Consider the following 18657-nt stretch of genomic DNA (forward strand, 5'->3'; position numbering starts at 1 on the left):
TCTGATTTAGTCAGTTTATCCAGATTCTATCTCCTTAAATTCCCACCTTTTTGCAATTTCTTCAGTTTTAATCTACAGTTCATAAGCAATAGATTGTGGTCAGAGTCCACATCTGCCCCTGGAAATGTCATGCAATTTAAAACCTGGTTCCTAAATCTCTGTCTTACCATTATATAATCTATCTGATACCTTTTAGTATCTCCAGGATTCTTCCATGTATACAACCTTCTTTTATGATTCTTGAACCAAGTGTTAGCTATGATTAAGTTATGCTCTGTGCAAAATTCTACCAGACAGCTTCCTCTTTCAATTCTTGGCCCCAATCCATATTCACCTACTATGGTTCCTTCTCTCCCTTTTCCTACTGTCGAATTCCAGTCACCCATGACTATTAAATTTTTGTCTCCCTTCACTACCTGAATAATTTCTTTTATCTCATCATACATTTCTTCAATTTCTTCGTCATCTGCAGAGCTAGTTGGCATATAAACTTGTACTACTGTAGTAGGCATGGGCTTCGTGTCTATCTTGGCCACTATAATACGTTCACTATGCTGTTTGTAGTAGCTTACCCGCACTCCAATTTTTTTATTCATTATTAAACCTACTCTTGCATTAACTCTATTTGATTTTGTATTTATAACCCTGTATTCACCTGACCAGAAGTCTTGTTCCTCCTGCCACCGAACTTCACTAATTCCCACTATATCTAACTTTAACATATCCATTTCCCTTTTTAAATTTTCTAACCTACCTGCCCGATTAAGGGATCTGACATTCCACGCTCCGATCCGTAGAATGCACGCTTTCTTTCTCCTGATAATGACGTCCTCTTGAGTAGTCCCAGCCCGGAGATCCGAATGGGGGACTATTTTACCTCCGGAATATTTTACACAAGAGGACGCCATCATCATTTAACCATACAGTATAGCTGCATGCCCTCAGGAAAAATTATGGCTGTAGTTTCTCCTTGCTTTCAGCCGTTCACAGTACCACAACAGCAAGGCCGTTTTGGTTAGTGTTACAAGGCCAGATCAGTCAATCATCCAGATTGTTGCCCCTGCACGTACTGAAAAGGCTGCTGCCCCTCTTCAGGAACCATACGTTTGTCTGGCCTCTGAAGAGATACCCCTCCGTTGTGGTTGCAGTACGGCTATCTGTATCGTTAAGGCACGCAAGTCTCCCCACCAACGGCAAGGTCCATGGTTCTTTGGGGGAGGGCATTACCAATACAAACAATAATTTTCTATTTTACTGCAACCTGTAGTAGATGGGAATTGTAAATTTGTCGCCACTGACACTGGCATGCAAGGGCGGGAATGTGACTTGAGCGACTTCTGTAGTAAAACACTGCTTCAAATCCAAGACTCAGGTCACCACAGCATTTCCTTGGGAAGACTGATTCTGGGATTAATATCACAACTGCATTTGTTTTAACTGTGGATGGTGGTTATCCTCTATTGGACTAACTGATGAAACCCTTTCCTGAGACAAATTTGACAGAAAAAGATTATACAACTTCCATCTTTCAAGATCTCACCAAAGCATTAAATGTGCATTCAGCATAATGGCATCAAAGTGAAGAGTACTGCAAAAGCTATTGAAAGTGATTTACATAATGCTGTAGTAATTCTGGAAGTATTCTCCTTAACTTTGTGATGGAGCATGAACAACCTGCCACTACTCAGGAAGATAGCGATGCCAATTTTCCACCAAGATTCAGTTTACGAGGACCTTGGCACAGAGATTTGAGACTAGCAGAAAATACGAGGCATATCTTGGTGGGACTGGTTCGCTGTCCTGGCAAATGAGCTTTCTGTCTCAAAAACATTACTGAACATGGTGATGATTAGGATGGGATTCATTCAGCTTTGAATTTGTTACCAGGTTAAAAATATCAGAAAGCACTATGATTATTGTTATTAATTACAACTGTTAATTAATCTAAATTTCCTTTTATGAATAAATATAAAACTGAAACTTATTGGAGCTGTCAGTTACCATTGCAACATCTTCCTTCATTGTCTTTTTGTGAGCATCATGAGCTGGAATCCACAAAAATTCCCCTTTGAAAACTGACAATATTAATGCTTCATCATTCATGGCAGAGAAGAAGCACTTCATCAACCATGGCAGAGAAGAAGCAAACAATATTACATATCAGGAGCACAATCTTTGAATTGGTGGCATGCCAGGTAGAACCAACATGACTGTTTGTCTAGCAACACACCAAGTGACTAGCTTAATACCTAAAGCTCAGTGCAGCTGGTCTCATAAGGTCACACGTGTTGGTTTAGTGAGGTGAGTCATGAAGTACCTAGGTGCCAATTGAGATGTGTCGAGTGTGGTAATACCTAAGAATGGCTCTTCCATCCCTCCACTGTGATCACAGCTCACCAGAGTACTACACTTGATCTTTCTCTCCCAGTAATTTATACGTGTAATTCTAATTCGTCCATGATGTCTATGATCAATCTTAAGGGTGACGGGTGAAGAAACTGAATGGTGTTATCATTTTTAAACTGATATATGGCAAACATTTTTTATGAAAATGTAGAAACCGATTTTGCACAAAAATTTTAAGGTACTGCTCTGAACAAACTCTAGCATCATTTCTGATATTGAGAATGTGCACAGTATCAGTTCAGATCCAGTTTCAGCCTTGCATCCAGTATTAATCCCCACAATTTGGTGGGCCACATTTAACACTGATAATTTCCCTTTACCCTTTCCTGCTGCCTATTCCCTCACCTAGAGACACAAGTGTCTTCCCCATACAATTCCTATTTTCAAAGGTTGGAACAATGTCTAGTTCCAAAAGCTAGGGTTTGTGTCAATTTTTTAAAGCCTAGTCATTAATCTGTTACCAGAAAAATATGATTATCAGTCTGACCTATTATGTTTCAGTATCTGACAATATTTCGCTGCCCCTCCTCTGTTTAATGCTGGATATGCAAATGTGCAAAATATGCATCCAGTGTGTAACAAAACTAATCTCAACAATTTGTGATTTTCCATTTGAGACAAATGTTTAACATACTTTATGTTCACAGTGAATAAACTGCAGCTACAGATTAATAACACTGAAGGAGAAAAACAGTCCAGATTCAGATTTTTTTTCCAACATCAGACAGAACTGTCTGAGAGGAGCACCTTTGGCCTTTCAGCCATTTTCTCTTCCTCTTTCTTTATAACTGCTTGTATCTCAGGAGCCTCAATTAAATAAGTAACAGAAATACAGCACTTTTGGGGTAGTTCCTCCATAGCTACTTTTAACAAACACCAGTTATGTTAATTGTGTCTCTTATTTCTAAACTGAATTTTCACACTGCAGCAGAGTGTTTGCTGATTGAATCTTCCTGACAGATTAAAATTGTATGCCAAACTGGGACACAAACCTGGAACTTCCGACTTTTGCAGGCAGATGCTCTACCAACTGAACTATCCAGGAACATGGACAATGTGACAAAAAACAATTTTTACATTAGTCAATGTCCACATCTATTCCCAGTGTAAAACAATACAGTGATTTCTTACATGTATAGAAAAAGTGTTTCATTAACCTGCTCAGAACAACACACATAGTTGAAAATAACAAAAGCAATTTCACAATGGTGATAATAATAATAATAATAATAATAATAATAATAATAATAATAATAATAATGGATAATTGATGTAGTCATCCCAGGTAATAGCAGAATTAATCAGAAACAAATCAAAAAACTTGCCGTACACAAGGACAGAAAACTTAACTACAGTGACTCGGGCATAAACCTGCGAAAGTGGTCCCAGAGGTTCTAGGTATGTTGGAAGCAGTGCCTTTCATCTTAGTGGGCAGTTAAAAACTGATGGCATTGACTAAATACCCATCTAACACTTACAAAAAGTCACTTTACTGTTACCTGCATGAGTTATCTGCCGATACATCAAAGCAATCCTAGAAACTTAGGAAGTGTCTGACTAGTGATAAAACACAAAATCTAGCATAGTGAACTCACTTGTTGTATTTGTTGTAATAATAATAATAATAATAATAATAATAATGTAGAGAAAGCAAATTTTCCCCTTACCATCACTGTCAAATCTGTGGCAGTCTGATAGCAAAAACTATGTAAGCTACTGGAACAATAAAACCTTCAGTGAAAATTAGATGTAAGTTACATTTTCAGAACTGTCAGTGTGAAATAATGTTTTACTGAACTTACAAGTTTCTGGTGGTCTTTCCTTGGTACTTAATGAACCATCAGGTGTAACCATTTTTGAGAAATACTGAGGAAATGGTGAAGTTACAGCAAGAGGCTTTTCACTTGTTGTCACTTGTGAAGCAGTAGCATATGAACAACAGGATAAGAAAAGAGACAGCATCTCCTGTACAGAAGAACACGAGTATGCTGGGCTCCTTGGATCCCCATTTGACCTATAAAAAATAGCAAACAAATGTGTTCCACTGTGTATTGATGAGCATTCAGTAGAGTACAACACTCCAACAAAAATTAGACAACCATAATGACACATCAACTACAGAATCAATTACTTAATATCAAATTACAAAGAACATGTAGGCAGTATATGCTGAAATGATGCAGAACATGTCAGATTCCAGAAGCAATTATGCACTACGCACAGACTATATCAAAAAGATATGACCAAACTTTCAGGAAACATTTCTCACACTTAATAGAAAGAAAACACGTTATATGAACATGGGTATGGAAACAACTTATTTCCATTTAGTGTACCCTCTTGGTTACAGTATAAAACACTTTTCGAGATGACGTGTTCAAAATGCCCTTTGTTAACAAGGATACTCGCACTGAATGTCTGATGCACTGATGAATCCCTGGAGAAATGCATATTATTTCACAGACTTCAATATTATGAGCATGAAAACTCTGTATACCTTGTACTGAGGTTTGCTGCTCAAGAGCTTTCAAATGTCCTCACAAATAAAAAGCCTATTTGCTTTAGGTCCAGAGATCATGGAGGCCAAATCTTTGTTGATAAAGCAAATCTTCAGATATACATCAGGACATTGGGGATTCAGTGTGACATTGAGTTGATACATATGTCTTTGTTAAAGGAGAGCATTTTGAACATTTCATTTAAGAAAGTAGTCTGTCTCTGCAGCTGAGTTGTCAGCACAGCTGACTGACATGCGGAAGACCTGGGTGTGACTCCTGGTATGATTTGGGGGTGCACTCAGCCTTAAGAGGCCAACTGAGGAGCTACTCAACCAATTAGTAGTGATTCCAAGGTCAGGCAACCCAACAATGTCTGGGAAAGCAGTGAGCTGACCACAAGCCCTTCCACACAGCATTGAATGACAACACTGGAAGAGGATGACATGGTGGTCAGTTGGGCCCAATTTTCCCATCTAGGACCAGGATGCAAATCTCTACCTTTCACCTACTTAGGGGAGTGTTTCACACTGTAACCAAGAGCTTATTTTGAACATTTAGTGCAAGAAAACATTTCAGGTACTGCCGGCACACACTAGTTTCTGTGTGTTTTTCACAATTAAACTGATTATGAAGAGAAGTAAAAAATGACCTCTAACATGAACTAAAGCATTTCTGGACTCATGTCCATATAACATATTTTCCTCTACATGTGAGGAATGTTTCCTGAAAGTCTGCCCATACCTTTTTGTTACACCCCCTATATCCAGCCATTTACAGGTGACCACTTACAAGAGATAAATGCTATATACATGTATTTTTGATTAGTCAAGTAGCTAACATTGAAAATCTGGTACAGCAATAGTATGTTCTAGGTTACCATTCAAGCATTGTGGGATGTGAGTATATAGCAAGATCAAATTATTTTCATTCACTACTAAAAGTGGCTTTAGTACCTTTAACACACATTATATCAGGTGATAAACAGCTATTTTTAGTGGCCTCCCTAATCCATTTATGTTCCATATATTGTAGTGAACTTCAACTAGTGTTGTAATTTAGTGCACAACTCCTCCTTTCAGTCTGACCTGACTTACACCAAAATTGAAACATCAATAAACAAGAATAAACTTGTCTTGACTTTCGTACCATGTTAGATTTCTTTGGATACTCAAGTGGAAAGGCTACAGAAAAATTAAGCTGAGCTATCTATGACCTAATGGGATCAGCTTCATTACTAATGTCCCTCCATCACAGACACTGATACAATCTCTGGTAGTATATTAAGTTCCATGTGTTCACATGTTCATAACATAATTCAGCCAACTATATATGAAAGTACAAGGTTGTGAAAGCATAAAACTGGCCTAAAAAATATTTATAGAATGGCTGACATTGAACTCACCCCAGTTGATGAACATTATACGAGGGTGGATCAAATACAAATCGGATTTTTATTCCTGAACATCAACAGTTGGTAGGACTGGCCCTGTGCTTCTACTACACTTAGGCAGGACGTTAGAAGTGAGGAGAGCATGCTGGTAGATATTTCCTACTGTTTCATCACTAATGCTCATGATGTTTGAAACAGGTGCACCCCTCCATTGTGCAATGCATAATTATCAAAATTCTTGCTCGTGAAGGAGTTACAGCGGTGGAAATTTGCCAAAGATTGACTGCACAGTTTGGTGATAAAACATTATCAAGGAAGCGTGTATTTGCCTGGCATAAAAAGTTCAAGGAAGGACAAGAATGTGCAGAAAATCAGCAAAACGATCACTGTCCTTGGACCAGCATTACAGACAAAAACATTCACGTGGTTAAAAACATTACTGACGACGATCAATGGGTGAGAGTATCAGAAATTGCACAAGAAGTCACAATCAGTTATGGGAGCTGTCAAGCAATCATCACAAATGACCTACAGTTCCGTAAAGTGTGTTCCAGATGGGTCCCTAAACTTTCGACCAAAAATCTGAAGTTGAGATGTTTGGAGGTCTGTGAGAGGCTTACAGCAAGGTTTGCGGGAGAAGGTGATGCATTTTTGAGTCGGATCGTCACCTGTGACAAAACAATTTCACTACTGCACTCCTGAATCCAAACAAGCCTGTAAGGAGTGGCGGAGGAAAGGGGAGGCAGCACCAGGGAAAGCCAAGACTCAACTGTCAGCTGGCAAGGTTCTGTCAACCCCCCTCCCCTTTTTTTTTGTCAACGAGGCATTTTGCGGATTGATTTCTTGCATGAGCAACACACAATCAATGCTGCTTACTACCGCAAACTGTTGAACAAGGCGAGAGCTGCATATCGCCACAAAAGATGAGACCAATCGATTTGACAGGTCATCCTCTTCCATGACAATGCGCAACCCCATACTGCAGCTCGAACTGTATCCAAGCTACAGGAAATGTACTGGACTACACTTGATCAACCTCCTTACAGCACGGACTTATCACCCTGTGATTTCCATTTATTCGGACTGCTTAAAGAAGCTCTAGGAGGGCGATGATTTGAAGATGACGAGAGTGTGGAAGACTTCGCGCGCAACTGGCTGGTGACACAACCCTGTTCTTTTTATAATGACATACGCTGGAATAAATGAATTTCCAAAGCAGGAGACTATGTGGAAAAATAAATTACAATTGCCTTGAGTTTTTCAATAAATGAATGTAAATAAAAAATAAAATCCCATTTATATTTGATCCGCCCTCGTACATGATACTGGAAATGGTCCCATTGGCACTGAAGCAGTAGTGTGCTCAATTTACCAAACTTAGAGATGTGTAGCAGCTCTGCCTGAGTGACAGCAGCAATAGTGTCATCAATGTTCTGCTTAGCTCTTATAGTGTGTGATGATTGAATATGGTTGACTCTTCAATTTTCCCCACTGGTAAAAATCACAGGGAAGATATCAGGCGATCGAGGTGGCCAGGAGATAGTGTTGTCTTGGCTCATTGTCCTTTCCACACCAAGCTCCTCACGCACTCGTAACAATATTGTTGAGACAGTGTGTGCTGTTGCTCCATCTTGCTGAAAATATGTGTCTACAGAGTTGTTTATCTTCTATGATTTCATCCATACATGGATTAAAGTATCGAGTTATGATGTGAACACAACATAAAACATAGTTCTTGAGATCATGCAATGGCTCTTCAAACTACAGATAGGAATTTTATGATGCATACTGTTACATGTTCTATGAGTTCAGTATCTTGACAAATTGAACCAGGTCTTATCTGAAGAAATGAAAAATATAGGATCCAAAATTTTGATTCCATTTCATTGTTCAGCAAGCACTGGTGGAACTCAACATGCAAAAGTTTTCCTAACGCTTTAACTCATCCACATCAATAAATTTGTAATGATACAGATGCAGATCATTTTTGATAATGATTAGACACAACACTCTCTTAACTTCTACAAATAAAATGGCACTGAGATTTTGTCAGACTTTGTTCCATGCTTTCCTTCACTCAAGCAATGATTTCTGTTGCTTGAACTCTTTCCAGTTGGTTACAATTTTTATTAACTACAGAGCCTGTTCCATGCCATTTTTCCACTAAGTTTTTCATTTCAGACTTCGTTGGATGTTTTTTCCAAAACCTTTGCCATCTTAAACTCTTGCACAAATAGTTCTGCACACATTTTCCACAAACTGTGATTTGGATAACTCTTGAAACTGAACAATCGCTGTTTTATCTTGAGTGTCTTTTGTGTTGTATTCAACAGATCACTAAACATGTCTGCTCCTTTCACTTACTTAAATGTATTGCTACAGCAAGGTACTTGGGACAGAGTATGTGGGAGATGCACACCCACACCCACACCCACATTACAGCAACCAACTGCTGCATTGAAATAATGGTTTCCAGCATTTTCTGCAATGGGCAATTCTTTTGTTCATTAATAAGGGCCAATTTCACTTCAGTCTTTAAATATTTTCTGGGCCAGTTTTATCCCGCTCACCTGGCACAACAAACCTACTGTCATGAGTAGTAACAACTGACCATGACAACAAAGGAATATGGTGAAAAGTTGATTATACAAACAAATCTGTTGCAGCAAGTAAACTGAGTTACATTTACTCTGAATGACACCATAAAAGACTATGTTCCCACATTATCAATAAACATATGTTAAGGATGGTGTTGACATGATCTGATACTTACCACAGAGTAGATACTTGATGAGCATGAACAAACACTTACAATATTCTTATTAGAAGCTTTTCATGTAATACAGGCTTTTACTTTAATGAATAAATTACAGTAGAAAATGGTGCCCTGATCAATTTCATTCTAATATGGTTTCTTAGTGATAAGCCCCCTCTCAAATATATACTATTTTACTATTTCCTCTCACCTCCCCCCCTCGCCCCAAAGAAGAAGAAAAAAGGAATCTGTGGTTACAAAGGCCAGGGGGTGATGTTATTTATTTATTTCTTGTGTATGTTTACTGACCATACAGGGTGTTGCTCTTCCCAGAGGTAAGCAGTAAGCAGTACGCCTATCAAAATACATAAATCTATTAAAAACAACGATTCCAAGACTTACCAAGCGGGAAAGCGCCGGTAGACAGGCACAATAAAATAACACACAAACAAACACACACAAAATTTCGCGCTTTCGCAACCGGCGGCTGCTTCATGAGGAAAGAGGGAAGGAAAAGGAAAGATGAAAGGATGTGGGTTTTAAGGGAGAGGGTAAGGAGTCATTCCAATCCCGGGAGCGGAAAGACTTACCTTAGGGGGGAAAAAAGGATAGGTATATACTCGCGCGCACACACACACACACGCACGCACACACACACACACACACACACACACACACACACACATATCCATCCATACATACACAGTGTATGTATGGATATGTGTGTGTGTGTGTGTGTGTGTGTGTGTGTGTGTGTGTGTGTGTGTGCGCGCGCGCGCAAGTATATACCTATCCTTTTTCCCCCTAAGGTAAGTCTTTCCGCTCCCGGGATTGGAATGACTCCTTACCCTCTCCCTTAAAATCCACATCCTTTCATCTTTCCTTTTCCTTCCCTCTTTCCTGACGAAGCAGCCGCCGGTTGTGAAAGCTCGAAATGTTGTGTGTGTGTGTGTGTGTGTGTGTGTGTGTGTGTGTGTGTGTGTGTGTGTGTGTGTGTGTGTGTGTGTTGGTGTGTTATTTTATTGTGCCTGTCTACCGGAACTTTCCCGCTTGGTAAGTCTTGGAATCTTTGTTTTTAATATATTTTTCCCATGTGGAAGTTTGTTTCTATTTTAAAATACATGAATCTCATTATTTGTTGTTTATATCCAAATTGGCAGTGGCAGTATGGTATCCTGCAAAAGCAGTGTTACCTCTAGTTTAACAACAGGATTCAATATCTGCTTATAATCCTGTGCAATGATGCTAATATCAATGACGAAGTCCCCCCCACCCCCCCCCCCCTTTCTCTCCCTGCTGGAAAACAGCCATCTCTTTCAATGAGTAATAAATATGATACCTAAATGCTCTCTCAGTACTTCCTTTTTTGGAGTCAATTTTTTGATTTCAACTATCCAGCATTGCTTTTCGCCAAGACAGTAGTAATCTGAGGCAAGCTGCCCATTTATCAAATTTCCCACCATTAGTAAACTTTACCAACAGTACCATAGTATTTATGATACACTAGATATTTCTTGCAAGAGCTCTTATGACACTACATGGTCACATTTTCAAGTCAGTTACACTTTTTGTGATTTGCATTTCTGTGTTCTATTTCAGTTTAATATTGGTCATAAGTACACCTTAAGTCTTAAGCATCTCTGTCACCTCCTTGATGGAAAGGGGAGAGGGGTATTTCTACTTGATGTTCAAGGACACCTCCTTGCTGGTCTGGTGTGTAAACGTAATGTGCCCAATCTCCTGCAAACAATACTGTCTAACATAAAAGCTGAAACACATCTGGCAGACCTGTCTAACTTTGTAATCATTCAAAATGTTTTTATTTCTTCATAAAATGCATGCTCAATACTGAACAGTACACCATAATAAACAACCACTCAGGAGTGAATCTGCAACAGAAATAAAATCAGAATTAATTCTTTCATCCCCAATAGGATATTCCATAGCTTGAATGCTATTGTCTGGTTAAAACTGAGTGCAGTTCTCATATATCAATGGCATTTCACAATAAGTCATATGATAATCCTCCTTTTTGTTTCAAAATTCGACAGGAACTCTTGAGATAACACAGTAGATCCAGAATTGCTGGAGAAGATGGGGTGGAACGAATGACTTAACCACAAACTAATGGTTAATGTCACACAGTGGTGTTGCAGTTAATATTGAAGATGACGGTATTATCATGTTGAATACATTTTCCTTTCTACTTTTCCATCTTAGGCTACAAGGCTGTGAATACTCAAAACATATGACAATGTCTTCATGCTGATATTGCTTCTACAGTGGTATCAACAGTTGTTTCTTGTTTTCAGGCTGTTCCACTCAATAACACTGACCTTTTAAGTTTAGTGGCAGGAACGCCTCGTAGAGTTAGAGACTGTATCCATATACGGTCCTCTTGTAGTGGACAGCTAGGTGTCAGGCTTTCCCATAGGGGACCATCCCAATTTTCCAATGTGTCTAGTAGGAAAGCATCTTCTTTTAAACTGAAGGGCAGAGAGAGACTGGCTGCAGCAAACGTTCTGCCAACACATGATAACCCACTGCACATGTCACCAAGCGAAGATGGTGATGTTCGCAGTCGCCACGGTAACGTCAAAGTTTCCAGTGCAGCTGCTATCAGTGAACTGCTGTGGTATAACAGATCTGCCTTAAAGAAAAAAGAAAAAAAAACAGTATAACTTACTAACATGCAAAATACTGACATTGTATTGTCACCTGACAATTGGGTGAAATAAAAACTAATGACTGGAGAGGAAAGAAATCAAGCAGCAACTTATTTATGGAACATTAAAGTATTTTTCCAATACTGTATGGAACACAAAACTAAAAAGACTAAGCAACCCTGGCACATTTTCATTACTGTAAATATAATGCAAACCAATCAAATTAACCATTATACATTCAACAATTACAATAACTGCCTATTGAATAAATAGTTATCAGTACCACTAGTGTACAGCATGCCAATATTACACTGTCCAATCACATAAATGTGTCCACTTGTCAAAAGCCCGAATAACCAAATGCTGCAATGCAGATAACTGCAAGACATGCAGAATGAGAGTCAATGATGTTCCGGAAGGTACTGAAAGGGATGTGGAACCAAGCACTTGATAGTCCTACAGATTCTTGAATGGGTTTAAATCCAGGCAGTTTAGTGGCCAGTGGAGTATGGTAAACTTATCCCGAAACTCTTTGAACCATGGATGTACATTGTGTACAGTGTGCCACATTGCACTGTTTTATTGGAGGATGCCATTGTGCTGAGGAAAAACAAACTGCACACAGTGGTGGACATCGCCCCCAAGGATCAATGCATACTTTTGTTGGTCCACTGTGCCTTCCAGAATAAAGATATCATCAAGGGAATGCAATGAAAACATTCCCCAGACTATAAGGCTCCTTTCTCTGAACTGAATTCTTTCTCCGATTGCTGCAAGGTGTTTCACACTGACACACTAATGGCCACATATCCGATGGAGCATAAAAATTCATCTGAAAAGGCCACCTGTGCTACTCAGTGGACATCCAGTTGCAGTACTGGCATGCAAATTCCAGCCATTGTCACTGATGAACAGCAGTCAGCATGGGTGCAGGAACCAGGTGCCTGCTGCAGAGGCCCAAACACAACAATGTTCACTTAACAGTCATCAAGGAGACATGGTTGGTAGCCCCCTGGTTCATCCATCTGGGTGGTCAGTTGCTCAACTGTTGCACATCTATTCACCTGCACACATCTCTGCAGTCACTCTTCACTCATTGTCTATGGCGCGTGACGCACCACAGTTGCCTCAGTGCTAGTTTTGGAAAATGCCATTTTTCCATACATGGTGTACTTTAACCGCAACATGGTGTACTTTAACCGCAGCAGTAAGTGAGCAGTTTAGAAATTTATAAGTTTTAGAAATGCTTGTATCCTCGGCTTGAAAGCCAACATACTTTGTATACCTTCCCCTGCTAGTGTAACCACTGGTCATCTGTAAGTGATTATTGCATGTTCACATTGAACACAGACTGTGGTCACTTTAATGTGACTGGACCATGTATAAATTCTTAGCCAGAAATTGGAATAGGCTGCTGTCTGAATTTCCATAAAATTGGAACATTTTTGTTATACATCTGGAAAAGAGCAAATTAGTAGCCTGAATATAGACAGAGATTTTGAAACAAAATTTTAAACTGTAAGTCATTAGCTCCAAAGCTACGTAAAAGGTCTACATAAGGGAAATGAACTTGAGGGCAGTATTGTAGAAAGGTGTGTGTGGGGGGGAGGGGGGGGGGGGGAGGTTTTCGGGCGCTAAACAGCGTGGTCATCAGTGCCCAAACGCATTGAAACAGGAACACATGTGGTGAAGGGACGAAGATGGACAGTGAACAAGGAGAACGGCTAAAAGACACAGACCTGACGCAGTTCCAAATCCTCACATACAGAGGCAAAACAAGAGGAGAATAAAAGCACTAAAAAAGGAAAGGAAACACAAGGAAAAGAGAACAGAAATCGAAGTGAAATAAGTAGGTAATCGTGACTGGCGGACCTCTTACCTAAAACCTGGGTGAGCCAGTCACCCAGCAGCACATTAAAATCCTCTCCCTAAAATCCGAGGCAACAAATTGGACAGGACACAAAACCATAAGACCTTAACCACAGTCGTTGCGTCATCTTGCAAAATAGAGGGCAAATCCAGTGGCAAGGAAACCACCGCCCTCTGGTCAGAGAATAAAGGACAGTCAAGTAAAATGTGGCGGACAGTAATCTGGACGCCACAAGCATTGCAGATTGGGGGGTCCTCCCACCGGAGTAAAAAACCATGCATTAAGGGACTGTGCCCGATGCGGAGGTGAGTGAGGAGAACCTCATCCCGCCTACATGACTGGTAGGACGTACGCCATGGCCGCGTGGTGGCCTTGACCAAACGCAGCTTATTTTCACCAACTGCCAGCCACTCCTGTTCCCATTGGCGCTTAACACGAAAACAGATGAGGAAGTGAATTGAGTAGGTGACATACCCTCAGAATTACTGAGATCCTCGAGGGAGCCAGCCATTACAAAATTATTCCACCTGGTGTGAAAGATACATGAGGCAGGTAAAATACCCTCAAACATCAAGAAGAACAATATTTACAATTCCAAAGAAGGCACGTGCTGACAGTTGTGAATACTACAGAGCGATCAGTTTCAAGCAGGCGCGTGCTGACAGGTGCAAATACTATAGAACGATCAATTTCATTTCATGGTTGCAAAATAATTACATGAGTTATTTATAAACAAAACAAAAAAAGTTGTAGATGGCGACCTCGGCAGGGCAGATCCATATGATTCCCACAGGAATGTACGAACATGCAAGCTAATACTGGCCCTAAGAATTATTTTAGAAGATAGGTTAATGAAAGGCAAAGCTATGTTTATAGCATTTGTAGATTTAAAGAAATATTTTGACAGTGTGGGCTGAAATACTCTCTGTGAAACTCTGAAGGTAGCAAGAATAAAGTACAAGTTCAGATACAATACTGCAGTTGAAAGGGGTAAAGAACATGAAAGGGAGGCAATGGTCGAGAAGGGAGTGAGGCAGGGTTGTAGCCTATCTCCAACATTATTCAATCTGTATATGATCAAACAGTAAAGGAAATGGAGAAATCTGGAAAGAGAACTGAAGTTCATGGACAAGAAATCAGCACTCTATGGTATGCTGATGACAATGTAATTCTGTCAGAGAAGGCAAAGGACTTGGAAGAGCAGTTGAACAGAATGGATAGCGTCTTGAACAGAAGTTATAAGATGAATGTCAATAAAAATAAAACTGGGGTAATGGAATGTAGTCAAATTAAATCAGGCAAAGCTGAGGCAATCAGGTTATGAAATGAGACACCAAATGTAGCAGATGAGTTTTCTTATTTGGGCACCAAAATAAGTGATAAAAGAGAAAGAGAGAATCTAAAAAATATATATAAGTATTACGAAGTGTTTTCTAAATGCATTTATCTTGAGCGCAGCCACGTATGGGAGTGAAAAATGGACAAAAGCACTACAGAAGAGAACAGAAGATTTTGAGATGTGTTGTGAAAGAATACTAACGATCAGATGCGTACATCAAGTACCTGATGAGAAGGCACTGAATCTAATTGGGGAAAAAAGAAATTTAAGGCACATCTTGATGGAAAGAAGGGTTAGTAGTAAAAGTAACAACTCCTTGGATAGTATAGGTGTTGAGTCATTGATAGGCACACAAGCAAGACTGAAAATTTCACTAGCTTTGGAGGTGAATCATTTTCTGGGATAAGGTATATGTACATACACATACATACACATGCACATGTAGAACCTGAACAGATACATTGTGCTGGCTAAATACACAATACTTCAACTACAATTCAGCAAGTAGACTGGTGTGATGGCCTGGACAGGTAGAGTGGGTTAGGGGAAAAAGTGAGGAGTTGGAGGGATGGCTCAGAGGAAGGAAGCAGGTAATCAAGATAGGAATATGGGAGGGAAAGTCAGCAGGTGCATAGGACAAGAATTTGACACACAGGCAATGGAATCTGTGTGTTCATGCTGTGAACAACGGTGATGACTTGGGGAACTGGATTGGGAGGAAGTGCCAGAACAGAGGAAAAAGAGACTGCAGAGAGGCAGGTCTGGGTGCAATGGGTTAGCAGATATTGAGGCCAGGAAGGTTACAGGAACAAAAGATGTGTTGCTTGGTAGTTGAGAAAGGTTGATGCCTGCGGCGAACAAGTCAGATGCCATGGGTTGTGAAGCAGTCATTGAAATCGAGCATGTTGTGCTCTGCAGCCTCTGAATGATCAATAGTTTAATTAATTTCTTTGCTTGTTTTTGGGTACTTGCATTGTTTAATTCATATATTTCGGGCATATTATAGTATTTGAGGGTTGTAGCATCGCGCCTTAGTACCTGAATAGTGTAAATTCGCGTAGTCGTCTGTCTTCTGTTTTTGTTTTGAACAGCCAGTGTCGGTTGGTCACAGTCATTGTGCTCCCTGCCACTGTTGGATAAGCAGCTGCAGCAGCAAGTCGCATAACCCTAGCTTACTTATTTGTTAGATAGATTAATTAATTTCTTTGCGTGTTTTTGGGTACTTGCATTGTTTAATTCATATATTTCGGGCGTATTATAGTATTTGACAGTTGTAGCATTGCGCTTTAGTGTTTACTTCGTAGATTCTTATTTAAATTGTGTGTGAGTTTCGTATAGGAGGTGCAATTTCGAGTTTTAGTTACTGTAATCGTAGATTCAGCAGATTGTAGCACAGTCGTTAGGCATTTGTACAGGTTAGTTGATACATTCTTTGCGTGTTTTGCTTGCGTTATCTAGGCACGGACTCGTGTTTCGGTAACTGTTGTTAAACATCGATTAGAATGGACAGGGACTGCGATTGCTGTGTTCGGATGAGGGCTGACTTGGCATCCCTTCGCTCACAGCTGCAATCGGCGCTGACTTCGGTCGCGCAGCTTGAGGCTGTTGCCAATGGGCACCACTGTGGGGAGCCGGACTTGGGTATCACGGGGATGTCAACCTCGTCCCGTCTGTCCCCAGATCGGTCTGCCGCTGTGATTGCCCCAGTTGCTGTCAGCAGTGGGGCTGAGCCCTCGCCTGTGGTCGATTGGGAGGTCGTTCCAAGGCGTGGCAGGCAGCGAAAGGCGTCCCCAGAGGCTGATCAGAAAGCCTCCCCGGTGCGTCTGACAAACCGGTTTCAGGCACTGTCTCTGGCTGAGCCAGATGCAGCTGCCTGCCCTGTTTCAGAGGATCATTCTCAGCCTTCAAGGTCCGGGCAATCGCAGAGGGTGGGCTTACTGGTAGTTGGGAGCTCCAATCTTAGGCGCGTAATGGGGCCCCTTAGGGATACGGCGGCTAAGGAGGGGAAGAAATCCAGTGTGCACTCCGTGTGCATTCCGGGAGGAGTCATTCCTGATGTGGAAAGGGTCCTTCCGGATGCCATGAAGAGCACAGGGTGCAGCCAGCTGCAGGTGGTGGCACATGTTGGCACTAATGATGTGTGTCGCTTTGGATCTGAGGAAATTCTCTCTGGATTCCAGCGGCTATGTGATTTGGTGAAGGCTGCCGGTCTTGCTTACGAGATGAAGGCAGAGCTCACCATCTGCAGCATCGTTGACAGAACCGACTGCGGACCTTTGGTGCAGAGCCGGGTGGAGGGTCTGAATCAGAGGCTCAGACGGTTTTGTGACCGTATTGGCTGCAGATTCCTAGACTTGCGCCATAGGGTGGTGGGGTTTCGGGTTCCGCTGAATAGGTCAGGAGTTCACTACACTCAGCTGGCGGCTACATGGGTAGCGGAGGCTGTGTGGCGTGGACTGGGCGGTTTTCTAGGTTATAAGGCCTCGGGAAAGTGCGGGATGGGCTGCAATGTCAAAGGGTGCTTGGCAATTACAGGACGTGATTGGATCAAGGAACAGTCGGAATTATAGTTGTAAATTCTTGTAGTTGCGCTGGAAAAGTCCCTGAGCTTCAAGCACTAATAGAAAACACAGAAGCTGATATCGTTATAGGTACAGAAAACTGGCTAAAGCCTGAAATAAGTTCTGCAGAAATTTTTACGAAGTCTCAGACGGTGTTCAGGAAAGATAGATTAGGCAGAATTGGTGGTGGAGTGTTTGTGTCTGTCAGTAGTGGTTTATCTTGTAGTGAAGTCGAAGTAGATACTCCGTGCGAATTGGTATGGGTGGAGGTTACACTTAACAGCCGAATTAAGTTAATAATTGGCTCCTTCTACCTACCCCCAGACTCCGATGATACAGTTGCGGAACAGTTCAGACAAAGTTTGAGTCTCGTAACAAATAAATACCCCACTCATACGGTTATAGTTGGTGGGGACTTCAACCTACCCTCGGTATGTTGGCAAAAATACTTGTTCAAAACCGGTGGTAGGCAGAAAACGTCTTCCGAGATTGTCCTAGATGCATTCTCCGAAAATTATTTCGAGCAGTTAGTCCACGAAGCCATGCGAATTGTAAATGGTTGCGAAAACACACTTGACCTCTTAGCCACAAACAATCCAGAGCTGATAGAGAGCATCATGACTGATACAGGGATTAGTGATCACAAGGTCATTGTAGCTAGGCTCAATACCATTTCTTCCAAATCCATCAGAAACAAACACAAAATAATTTCATTTAAAAAAGCGGATAAAGTGCCACTAGAAGCCTTCCTAAAAGACAATTTCCATTCCTTCCGAACTGACTATGCGAATGTAGACGAGATGTGGCTCAAATTCAAAGATATAGTAGCAACAGCAATTGAGATATTCATACCTCATAAATTGGTAAGAGATGGAACGGATCCCCCGTGGTACACAAAAAAGGTCCGAACGCTGCTGCAGAGGCAACGGAAAAAGCATGCGAAGTTCAGAAGAACGCGAAATCCCGAAGATGGGCTAAAATTTACAGACGCGTGAAATTTGGCACATACTTCGATGCGAGATGCCTTTAATAGGTTCCACAACGAAACATTGTCTCGAAATTTGGTAGAAAATCCGAAGAAATTCTGGTCGTATGTAAAGTACACAAGCGGCAAGACGCAGTCAATACCTTCGCTGCGCAGTGCCGATGGTACTGTTATCGACGACTGTGCC

The 18657-nt window shown here is 40.9% G+C and overlaps 1 protein-coding gene across 1 annotated transcript in view; it reads right to left on the minus strand.

Moving 5' to 3' along the window:
• Nucleotides 1–18657, minus strand: part of LOC126271958 (protein misato-like) — an 80600-nt gene that overhangs the window by 5793 nt on the left and 56150 nt on the right. The window contains exons 6-7 of the mRNA XM_049974401.1: nt 11386–11699; nt 4209–4420 (exon numbers count right to left, since the gene is read on the minus strand). Of these exons, the coding sequence (XP_049830358.1) occupies nt 4209–4420; nt 11386–11699 (526 nt within the window). The remainder of the gene's footprint in view (nt 1–4208; nt 4421–11385; nt 11700–18657) is intronic.

This window comes from Schistocerca gregaria, chromosome 5, assembly GCF_023897955.1.
Source record: "Schistocerca gregaria isolate iqSchGreg1 chromosome 5, iqSchGreg1.2, whole genome shotgun sequence".
Taxonomy (NCBI): Eukaryota; Metazoa; Arthropoda; class Insecta; order Orthoptera; family Acrididae; genus Schistocerca; species Schistocerca gregaria.